The sequence below is a fragment of the Chironomus tepperi genome, unplaced genomic scaffold (assembly GCF_022539635.2).
Source record: "Chironomus tepperi strain 1889 unplaced genomic scaffold, CSIRO-AGI_Ctep_v1 contig_298, whole genome shotgun sequence".
NCBI classification, from domain to species: domain Eukaryota; kingdom Metazoa; phylum Arthropoda; class Insecta; order Diptera; family Chironomidae; genus Chironomus; species Chironomus tepperi.
Window position 1 is genome coordinate 516,121 of NW_027226420.1, and position 12,203 is coordinate 528,323.

At 32.1% G+C, this 12,203-nt stretch overlaps 2 protein-coding genes across 5 annotated transcripts in view; both read right to left on the bottom strand.

Annotated features, from left to right (window-relative positions):
- The window catches only part of LOC139092133 (atrial natriuretic peptide receptor 1-like), a 39,717-nt gene extending 33,818 nt beyond the window's left edge, over positions 1 to 5,899 (bottom strand). The window contains exons 1-5 of the mRNA XM_070642433.1: positions 5,296 to 5,899; positions 2,835 to 3,024; positions 670 to 861; positions 533 to 602; positions 330 to 463 (exon numbers count right to left, since the gene is read on the bottom strand). Of these exons, the coding sequence (XP_070498534.1) occupies positions 330 to 463; positions 533 to 602; positions 670 to 861; positions 2,835 to 3,024; positions 5,296 to 5,502 (793 nt within the window). The 5' untranslated portion in view covers positions 5,503 to 5,899. The remainder of the gene's footprint in view (positions 1 to 329; positions 464 to 532; positions 603 to 669; positions 862 to 2,834; positions 3,025 to 5,295) is intronic.
- An 801-nt stretch (positions 5,900 to 6,700) lies between these two features.
- fus (epithelial splicing regulatory protein fusilli) overlaps positions 6,701 to 12,203 on the bottom strand; it is a 38,732-nt gene continuing 33,229 nt past the window's right edge. The window contains exons 13-15 of one of the 4 annotated variants that reach the window (XM_070642753.1): positions 11,729 to 11,919; positions 10,825 to 10,960; positions 6,701 to 10,740 (exon numbers count right to left, since the gene is read on the bottom strand). In XM_070642753.1, coding sequence (XP_070498854.1) covers positions 10,409 to 10,740; positions 10,825 to 10,960; positions 11,729 to 11,919 — 659 coding nt within the window. In that variant the 3' untranslated portion in view covers positions 6,701 to 10,408. Of the gene's footprint in view, positions 11,013 to 11,728; positions 11,920 to 12,203 lie in introns of all 4 variants that reach the window. The other 3 variants (XM_070642752.1, XM_070642751.1, XM_070642755.1) reach the window with 3 other exon arrangements.

Below are 12,203 nucleotides of genomic sequence, written 5' to 3' on the forward strand. Positions count from 1 at the left end.
TTAGAATGGAAAGGGCTAGACTATTCGACCGCATGCCTAATTATAATTTTGACAATTCATGGCCAGTTCGATAAATGTCAATTTTAAAACTAGACAAGTAGTCGACTGAATGAAACTTGTTCCATCCAGTAAACCTTTAAACCTTCAGATGTGTCGCAACACACAAAATTTACATCAAATATGTGGTTTATTCTGACGCAACACCACAAATGTGGTTTAACGTGTCTGACTAGAAAAAAGTTCCAGAAGCACTGCAACTCATTGATTACTAAGCTAGATAAATGCCTGTATCATTAGTTTAAAATAATTTAATTTTTTGTTTGACTTACTGCCATGTTTATTGCCAGCTTCACGTCGCAACTCGTTATTCCTAACATTTGTGTCATTATCTTTCATGTCTAAAACGTACGCAGAAAATTTCAAATTCTTTTCACGAAATGATTTTGCGACTGAGCTCATCATGCTAAAAAGAAAATAAATAAAAAATGTAAATGAGGATAAAAAAAAGTTTTCAGGAATTATGCGTGCTTACAGATGACATGTCTGTGATCCACCAACTTCTGAGTTTCCTTGACGGTCATACAGGAACAAAGCATTCTCCCCTATAAATAAGAAGGAAGTCTATTTAAAAAGTTTGTTTACGGAAGCAGTTCCTTTTTTGTTCCTTACATTTAAAATTATCCATGATTTTTATCACAAAATTTGATATCTGCTCAAAACTAAGCATCCCAACTCGATGAAGCATATAAAATTGATCATCACAAGTCCTTTTTGGTTCTTCAAAGTCGAAAGTATACCCTCCGGCTGTTACAATATTCAAGCCATCATTGTAAAAATATTTCGCAATTCGGCTTACGGCAGCTGTAATAATTTAATTAAAATCAATCAATGAGTCAAAGCCAAGTGGGTTAAATTTTTTTTTTTTTTTTTATTTTATTTCCTCTTGAGTGGATTTTTTATGACGCATTATTTATGGGGTCATTCACTTATTCACGTCCTACGTATGGAGATGCAAAAGAGTAGCTTGATACTTTAGTCGAGGGTGCGGAACTGAACAATCAAGTTTTGGTTATTTTTGATCATTTTTATTACAACCTTGACTTCAACATATTAATATTTTTATTTCAGGTGGAATGATGTTGACAATGATTAAATATAGATGTGGATGGATGTCATAGTAAATGGTCATTAATGATGGCCTGTATGACGGTCATTTTTCAAAATTTAGATTAAATTTCTGGAAGTTTCAGATAAATCTGAGCTCGAAATTGACTTGACTTGACTTTTCCATGCAAAATTGGAGCCGACTTCAAGATTCTGAGGCCAAAACTCAAAGTCGACTCAGATTTTGTATGGACAAGTCTAATCGAGTCGATTTCGAGTCTTGGACTCAATCCTTATTGATTTCTTAGAGGAGATCCCAAGTCATTGGACATCACAACTGAACATCCCCAATAATAATCTCATCTGATGGATAAATTTCATTTTTTAGTGACCATTATGGATATAAGTTTGGCGTATGATAAAAAAGAGATTTCACATTATATAGGAAGATTACTTAAGGATATCCTGCTGAGATACTTATTCATTCATAAAAAGCATCATGAATGAATTGAGAGGCTTATTTATATGTCAAACAAGAGTTTCCTTCTGGGAAAATTTATAGTGGAAAAGTGGAGGAGGTGGACAAATAGACAAATAAACATAGTTCGTAGAAAAAAATTCAATTAAAATTTGCTACGCAATTGAATGTTAGCAGTTTTTAAGTCTCTTTTAAGAAAAATATCCATGATGTTGGAGGGATGTTCATGAATGATGCCTACGGAAAATGAGGCTTTTGCATTTTGTTCTTATAGCTTGCAAGCTGATGTATTAAGAATACAAGAAACAGTTCTTTCTTGGAGGCGGCTGAAGTAAAGAATTTTGAGGCTGTGCAGGGTGTAGACACAAATTACACTGAAGTATAATAGAGCCAGCTTCAGGAACCGACTGAGGGAGGCCATGGATCACACTTGATTTGTACGGCCAGCGAAGTAAGTAAGTTGTTACATCTACAGCACTCTACATCAATGTTGTCCAAATTGTGTGCTGCGGCACATAAGTGTCGTAGGACAAGCAAGTTGGGACAACACTGCCTGACATACTTACAGATTCCCCTGCTTATGGATTGATATTTTATATTCCACTTTGCAGTATGCGTCGTAGGAGTACTACGCAAGTTTTGAGGACCATGCTGTAGAAAGGGATTGATTTCTAATATTTGTCTCAACAATAACCCAGAAAAAAGTGATTATAGAGTAATATAATAGCTTCCACATCATCCCCATCCCTAGCCGACGACCTTGCTACACATCATAAACCAATAACTTCTTAATTAATTAATATCTCACAAAAGATGAACACAGAATGTCATGAAATCTAATTGAAATGAAATTAAATGATTTCAAGAATACAGCATGGCGCTTTCATAAATCGCGAATCTTTTTCATTTATTATTGTCGTCAATTTTTCATGTTAATTGAAGTGTACAATATTTTTTGACAATCTGTGTATGCGATAAAGTCGTCACTTTTACACAGTTCACTCTTCTTGACATTTTTGTGTTATTTTATGATTGAATGAATGAATCTTACGAGGTTTGAACAATCAATACGAAATTTCTATTTATAGGAAATAATAATCTAGAATCAGGTGATTGCCTTTGAAAAAATGTTCAATTGACAAAAGGTATAGGATTGTTAATACGGCACGTAATGGTTTTCCTTTTGAATTTTCAAGAGGATAGACTGAATTAAATTAAATTGTACTTAGCAACGACATTAAAATCTACTTACCGACAGAATAGTCACAAGATGGTCCGATAATAAAATGTGAACATTTCTCTTTATATGCGTCAATAACATTTATAGTGGCAAGTGCACTGTCACATTTATCATCATAATAAGTCCAATTAAATTTGATAAAATCGGGTAGAATCTTATCAGCCTGAACTCTTAGGTCTGCTAATTCAATAACAGGAAAAACCTGAAAGTATACAGCATAGAGGATAAGAGAAAGTAATTAATCCATAATCAAATAAGTCAATGCCAAATGATTTACAGCATTTTATATTTAATTCCATTTTTTTTTATTTTTAGCTATAACCACTCAAAAATAAATAAAAAGCTACATTTCGAGCTCTTATCAATTAAACGATGGCCGAGTCTATTTTTAGAAAATCTACGATTGTTACTGTCAAGTGATATGACATATTAATAACACCACTTATGTCAGTTCTCTTTTCACAATGTAAATATTCACAATCGATTGTACGTTAACAGATATAGAAAAAGAATTGACGTGAAGCCTTTTGGATTTCCTCTAATTTTATAAATATTTCTATCGATTTTGATTAAAAAAAGTGTTTGCCTTAAAAGTGTAAACAAAAAGCACCAAATGGTGATTTATAATGTAATATTACTTGCTGTATTTCAAACAAATATTTCTCAATGCTACACAAATAATCATCACTCAATTCCATTTGTGCGTAATCGTGTCTTCATCTACTTCTGTTTGAGAATTAAAACATTTGATGTTATGATTCATAAATCTATTTTACTACACACTGTATGGCTTAATATTACTTTATTATAGACGTTTTCATGGCCAAACTTCATGATCTGGATATGAATGGAATATCAGGTTTCTAAAGTACTTGGGTCAATATCCGAATTGAGATTACTTATCAGCGTGACATTATGACAGCTAAATTACTTTATTGCACCTTATCAAAAAATTTTATTGCATTAATTCCTAAGTATTTATGATTTGATGCAGATTATAGAAGTGCAAAATTGAAGATTGACTAGACTTCGTGAAAATTAAGTTCTCTTGCGTCAATTACCTAATAATCATCAAATATTTACGTCAATTCTATGCAGCAATTTAAAATGATCTCTAGGAACGGTAGTACGGATGATGGCATAAGCTGGACTAATCAATGTAGCATAAGATTCATTACATCACATTTGGATTATTCGCGACTATTTCCCGGAAGGCACACGACACAAAAATATTAGAAAATCCAGATCCAGGACAACGCGACTTTACCTCCAAGTCAGAGTCAAACCCGAGCAGTACGATGAGGGAAAACGCATAGTATGCTGCTATAATGGATCGAAATAAGCCTTCAGACCAACTTCGCGTCTTACCAACGTATTGATTCCCTAGCAAATACGTCATGCTGTTCAGAAAATCGTCCTGAGATTGGATTTTCGATCATTTTCAGCCTTTATGCTTTCCGGGTTTGTCTAAAGATCTACAACTTCGCCATGTCTCCTTCAAGTCTTCCTGTAATCGCAACGACGCAGAAGCCCTCTATCGAATAAATTGAGCAACTCAGATCTGATTTCCACATTACACAGTAGCCAAATTATCAGCACAACATTATGATTAAACTCACGTGCTTTTTTGAAAATCTTTAAAACCTCTGTCTTTAGATAAAGTTTATGAACCAATTTTTGCAGTTAATGTCAATAGACTATAAATTTTTTAAGAACTTAAATCAGACATAAATTACTGTAATTATAAACAAAGAATCAATGTAGGTGCACTTGGGGGAAAGTCAAGATAAGAATGCTGAATAAATTTGTGATAATCAGGATTATAGCCTATCAATCATTATTTTGGATTCCGCCAAAAAGTACTCAAGATTATCTGGAATTAAATCCGTGTTATTTAATTACTATGGCTGTAAAGCCTTTAATACTTTGTAGTTCATCTGATCATGAAACTAATTGTAAATTATCTATCGGAAGCTAGAAATGTCTAACAAATCAAATAAGCAACAATTAATCATTTCTGAGTCATTCATGTGACACCAATTTGATTTGCTCCAATGACTTTCTTATCGCCAATATATTTATGGACGTATAGATGCATATGGTAGTAAAAATAGCATCTAATTGAATAGCGTGTCATATTTTTGATGGCTTTATTTTTTTTTCGTATTTTTGAAAAGGTTCCATATAATTAAGTGATTACTATGTAGTAGGGACATCTGAGGTGTATCCAGGAGTTTGTCTCGAAAAAATCCTAGTATTAGATATTTTGAAGGTCCAGGTAAGGCTAGCAAGTGGGAGGGTAGGTCAACTCATACCAACACCTCACCCCTCTTGTCACCCTGCATACCCCCCTGTCAAGTCTGATAAAGCACATTCACTGTGAAATAATTTAGCGCTCAAATATTCTTTTTTTTTATAACAGATTGCCTGAAAAGTTTTTTTTTTTGACGTCAGTTCCAAAACAAATACTTACTTTTTCCAAAGACGCTTCAACCTTTACTTTTGATTCGGATTCACTTGGCAAAATGACAGCACCACGAACTTCACATTTTAAAGCGCCATTGAGATCTCTGGTGCATATTGATTCACATTTTCTACTCTCTTGATTCCTGCAACCACTTGCGATCAATTGAACACAGCAGGTGAGTATGAATGTGATAATTATTAGTTTATTTAACATTTTACTTGATGAGGTTTTTTCATCTTTTAGGATTTACTCTATAATTTGGTAATTTACGCGATATACACGCACGGGGTAGGTTTAGGAACTAAATTTACTTATATTAATCACAATGTATATATCTTATCACATGTATATGAAATGTTTTTCTATTATAATATGTTGTGTTGATTTCGACACGACTGCGACTGCTCTCAAAAACTGACTTTTTTTTTCAATAATAATCAAATCAAACACTGGAATTCAATTAATCGCGTTTTATCTTTTTATTATACGTGATAATCTGCCATAAATCAAATTCACGCTGTTTTTCACGATACTTAATTTTGATTTTTTCTATATTCCATAATAAATTCTCTGTTTTAAACAATTTGTCTAGTGTCTAAAGTGTGTAAAGTGCTTGAAGAACGCGAATCAACTGAAGTGTAGCAAGCAAAATATATAAAAATCATTCCTTCCTTTCGATAATGTATGAAAAATATTTTCCACACTCTTGTAAAATTAAGTTTTTTTTTGATATGAGCTCGGGGAAAATATAAACATAGGAATCGACTTCAAATGTGTTAGAAAAAAGTATTCAATTCAATTCTTTGTTGCTTTTTTTTATCGCTGACAGGTAATCTCTAAACTTCTCGCGAAAAATGAAATTCTATGTGTGAGCAAGACGCGATACATAGTTGTGATAAGTTCCATCATAAGTGGTATTGTCAATATTTATTCAAATAAGTCGGAAAAGCTCCTCATATCCAATGTCAATGTTGATAATTCCTTTTATATCTGAATGAAACGAAAAAGGAAATTGGATATCAATAACGTTTGTATTTGTTTATAATAATTCTAAGTAGGCATCTATTCAACATCGGATAGCTCAGTGGTGGACAACCTTTGTTGTGGTATGGCGCACATAGATGGTTAGCCTGCATCCAAAGAGATCACAGCATGCTTTTTTAAAATTTATATTTTATTTCTGTATTTCATGAATAACAATTCAATTTTAAGAGACCAATCCAGATGCTCGACTCCCCGACTTACCATTCAGCCAGTACCTAAGTGTGCCATGACACACAGGTTGCCCACCATTGCAAGTAGTCATTCTATTCCACAACGCATATGTACCTACATCGAAAGTAATTTATTATGTTTTTTTAGAATCATCAATTAACCGTGCCAGATAAGGGAAACTTAGACACTGTTTTTTAAGGTATCAAAAATTTTTGTTTTATTTCAGAAAATTTTCTATGAAAAAATAAAAATTATGTTTACATTTTTCTAATTCACAACTACGAGCTATAACTATTCATTATTTCACGTCAGTACATTCTTTTCTCAATTTATTGTTTTCTTTTTATTTTTACTCAAAAAATAAGGAATTTATTTCCACTTTTTTTTTCTTCGATTCAAAATAAATCTTCTCTAGTGCCTCACTTTGTTCTTCATTCATAAATATTTGAACTGTTTTAGCGGGAAAAGAAAAATCTTGTCTGGATTTTTAAAAATTTAATGCAATGAATGTTTAAAATGTCTGAACTTGACTTTTTTTTCAGTAAATTTACACACTCTATCGTCATTGTACGTCTGGAGTAGCTTCAATATTGCTAAGGTAGAGTATTTTTTGGGTAGATAGACGATCTATTACTTGACCTAGAGTACTTTTAATGGGAAACATGAATTCATTTGGGAATCTAAATATATTGCACTCAATTGGTAGAAAGTAGCCATTGAAGAACCGCCAGATGGTCATTTTAATGATGAAGGGTTTCGTGACGAATCTTCAATCTTTTGACGACTTAAAACGAGATTTGTCGTAGTTAACACTCCAAAATACAAAATGTATTCTATCAATAATCAAAAGGACATTAACAGCAAGAGACTAATGAGTTAGATTATATTTCGACTAATTTATCATCGAGTCGAAGTGGCTCAGTGGCGGAATGGCTAAACACTTCGATACTTAATTATTGAAAACCCGACCAAGCGATCATGGGTTCGAAACTCAGTAAGGGAAATTTTGCACTTGTCCTTTTTGGAATCATATGAAGTGTAAATGCTGCTTAGAGATTCCTTTAAAGGTTTATAGGCTGTAATGCCATCAGAGAAGCTTTTTCGGTAATTTTTTATGTCTAAAAGTATCAGGATATGTAGAAATGAATGTGGAAAGTGAGCAATAGCAATAAGCCTTATTGAATGAACATCTGGACATTAGGTCTGGTGAATTTCTAGTTCTATAGATGATAAATCATGTTCAGATGCAATGTCTATTTATGTTTAATTGAGACTTGGTAAATTTTGTTTTTTTTTTCCAAAATTTTGTAGGTTAAATCAAAGTTTGAAATAAAAATGTCTCAATTATCTAAATTAAAGCTTTGATTCCATTGCAAATTGATTTCAGACAATTTCTTTTCATACAAAAGTTCATTCTAAAATGAAGCACAGTAAATGACAATAATTAAAGTTAGGCACTAGGTTCCTCAATTTAACTTAATATACAATCAAAATTTTGTCTAATCTAAAATAAATTTAAAGGAAAACTGGTAAAGGAACCAAATGAAGATAATGTAATTATTATTTTGATCTAATTATTCACTCGATTTTTTTAATTATGGTACAGCTTATTGCACGTTAGAAAATTTTTAAATAATAGTTCTGAGTTGCACCAATTTCATTTCAAGAACTGATGATTAAGAAGATAATTATTAAGTTTTTCATATCATTTAGTATTGCTTCTTTACTAATCAATGGTAATGCTTTACTAACAATTCGATTTATCATTACACGCATATAAAATAAACAATGGCAAAAACATAACGCTCTCAAAAAAAAAATTAATTAAATAAAATAATGATAATAATATTAATAATATATGCATAACATGTGAACGAAAAACAGATACAAAAAGTTTTGTTTAAAAATCTATTGAGAAATATATATAAAAACATAAAAAAATATATGTAAAAATTGGCAACGACTTAAGGATAAATGGAAGATATGTACTTAATGCTATAAAGATATTCTGATTTCAGAAGGTTTTTATTCTTCAACTTAGTAAGGAGCTTTTAGCTGTCTAGACTCTTGAGCAAGAAGTCGACTCAAATTTTGTATGGATTAGTCGACTCGACTCCATTTGAAATTCAAGTTAATTACATGCTCTGATGTAGAATTGAAAGCTAGTGCACAGTAAGCGTGGTTCCTTGTGTAACGAGTGTTTTTTATCCATTTCTTAGTGATATTTTCAGGTTTGATTATGGCATCAACAACCGGAAACCTCAAAAAAATGAAATAAGGGAACAAAATACGTGATCTGGTCCCCTAATCCACAAAAATCTAAATCTGATATTGAAACTTGCTCGAATTCTCAACAGAGAATTGATAGAAACACATTGAAATATGATCATCATGGTGCCGAGATGGCAGTCAAGAAGGCACTATTCTTAAAACTAAATAGTAGCGAATTTAATAAATTTTATGGTTTTGGTCGAATTTTTTCACCAAAAATTGGCGAATTCGGTCGTTTTCGCAAATTGACTGCCATTTGGTTCTAAATATGCTGCCGTTTTTGTGCCTTGCTAACCCCATTTCAATATTGTGCCTCACACAGATTGGATCTTCTTGCATTTGGCATAGACAAGCGCATCAGTAGCCGTCTATAGTCATGGATCAAAATTGGTCCGCACGGTTGGTAAATTCTAATCTTTTATTTACCTGACGACTACCCATAACCTCAATTATTGTTGCTACTGCTCGGAAAAAACACTCCAAAACATAGCAATCTCGACACTCAAATGAAAAATCTTTCCATTCAAAGCTTGGTGCGATTAAAAAATTAAAAATAAATTTTCCTTTGAAAATTATCAAAACAAACATTTGAGTGTTTTTTGATTAGTTTGGTTTGAGGAAACGATTGAAAAATTTTAGAATCACGTCAATATCATTTCCCTTCTCAATAAACAACCTTCAATATTTTTAAGGAAATCAATGCTTACTTGTGAACCTTACTAAGATGAAAAAATGTCTAAATTATTGAAGATTGCAATTCGTTTTGCTATTTTTTTTATAATCGACTTAGATTTTAACATTATTAATTGACTATAAGTAGGAATTACATATGATACGTCCATAAATATAAATAATTTGTTCTTATTTCAATTTCATCAAGCATCCTTATTGCTTGTCTTGTATTTGTTTTTTTGTATGATATGATTCAATTGCACATTTAATTAAACAACATATTGTCCAGAGGTCGAAGTCGACTCGAATTTTGGACGGAAAAGTCAGACTGAAGTCGACTTGACTCCATGGAAAAATCGACTCACGTTGACTTGATTCCACGGAAATGTCAGAGTCAAGTCGACTCGATTCCATGGAAAAATCGACTCAAGTCAACTTGACTCCTTGGAAAAGTCAACTCAAGGCAACTTGACTCCATGGAAATGCCAACTCAAATCGAGTCGAATCCATGGAAAAGTCAGACTTAAGTCGACTTGACTCCATGGAAATGCCAACTCAAATCGAGTCGAATCCATGGAGAAGTCAGACTCAAGTCGTCTTGACTCTATGGGGGAAAAAAATCGACTCAAGTTGACTCCATGGAAAAATCGACTCAAATCGACTTGACTACATCCAAAATCCGAGTTCAAAGTCGACTCTGATATTTATTCGTTGTTCTTATCTCCTTTACGCTTTCTCTTGTCATTTTTGTTTAAATGTCCTTAACAGCTAATGCCTTATAAACTAGAATTGGAAAAAAATCTATGAATATCTTCAAGAGTTCTGGTCTGAATTCTAAATTTATAATTAGAAAATATGTCATTAAAAGGGGTAAAATATAATATCTTAATATTAAAAGACCGCAAAACATGAAGGAAAACATTCCAAAAAAAAAATGCTCAAAAGCAGACAAAAAAATTGTTTACTGAAACTGCGGGTTCCAGTTGAGATGATTAATAAAAGGTGGCTGTATAAACTGCGGGTTCATATTTTTTGGTGTAAATATTTGCTGTGAAGGAGGCGGTAAATGTGTTGTGTCAATGACAGTCGACTGGAGTTGTGGAAGTGGATTCATATTATTATTGTTACAATCTATATAATGTTGCGGTGACGTCTGTTCTTGTTGATCAATATTTGGTCCTGCTAAAAGGATTGGTGTCTTCTTTTGATGCATCACTAAAACCTTTTTTGTTACTACATTATTGGATATTTCTTGAGATTGATAGCATAATGCTTTACTAACATCTACACGTCCTAAATTGCCATTGTCGTCATATTGAAAATTAAAATTTGTCGTTAATTTAACTTGATTTGGTAAAGGCTGTTGTTGTTGCTGACCTGATTGTCCGGCAGGTGATGCCATTTGTAATTGTTTTATTGGTGGCGGTTGATGTTGTTGTTGTTGAATTGATGGAGATGATTGCGATGATGTTGGTGGGGGTATTACTTGCATTTCGACATCCATTTCAGGAAACTTAAAATTATTACATGAGAATGAGAGATTAAAAATAACTGTCAATTGGGACCTTTATTCATAATTTTTGTTTGGTTGTGGATAGATTTTTTGTTGGCATTTATTTATTTTTTTTTTTACATTTTTTTATATGGAACAGGAATAGAAAGAAAAGAAAAAAGAAAATTTTGCATAAATATTTTTACAAATTTATTATTCATCTTGATTATGACTGAATTAATTAAGTTTTTTTTGGATCGAACTGTGCATGCAGATTAGTTTTAGTATTTTGATGTGGATATTAGTAGCATAAACTTAAGACTATGTTAATCTAGAGGATTGTGGTAGACAATAAAGTATTTTGTTAGTTAAAGCTTTGAGGAAAAGCATACTGAGATATTTTAAGTTTGGCGCTCATTTTTGTTGACTAAATAATTCATTTTGGACTAGCTTTTAGTAGCTAAAATGATGTTTAATCGATTGCTGCCACTTTTTCTAGCATGAATGCAGCTTATTGAATCCTTAAAACTGTTTGAATCAAGAAAATTGACCAAAAAACTTTTCGAAGTGAGACCACGTGTTTTCGATTTAAAATTTAAAATGGCTTTTCTAACTTCAAAAAGCTATAAAACGGTCAAAATTATAAGCTATAATGTAGAAATCTGCACAAACTCTTCAAAAATCTTTTTCCAGATCTCTTAAATCTAAAAATGCTTTTCCAAGAACAAAGGTCGAGGGTCAAAGAAACATCAAAACCTACATAACTACTCATTACATGAAAAAACTTACCAAAGTAGGCCTATCTGGTGGAAAATGATGGAATGCATGTGGAGGAATTGGTACAGGTTGAATGTATGTAGGAGAAAGTGGACCACTTGGATATCCAGCAAAATAGAATATTTGCGGTGGTGATGAATAAATTGGAGTTGGTTGATGATATTGATTGAATGCTGGAAATGCTGGTGCTAACATTGAATTTCCTATAAAATATAAAGAATAGGCACAAATGTTATAAAAGTCTAATAAAAGTAGAATTCGGTCAAATTTCAGATGGTCATCGTTTTTTTTTTTTTGAGTTCATGTTACAAATTGAAAAAAAAATATTATTATAAAGTTCTATCACTCACCATGAAATACGAACTATACATAAATATCACAAATATGCCATATATGTAATATAAATATAAATTTAAGACCCAATCAAAAAAAAAGAGCCCCATTTACCAAAAAATACAATAATTTTTTTTTTGCCACTATGAGTTTT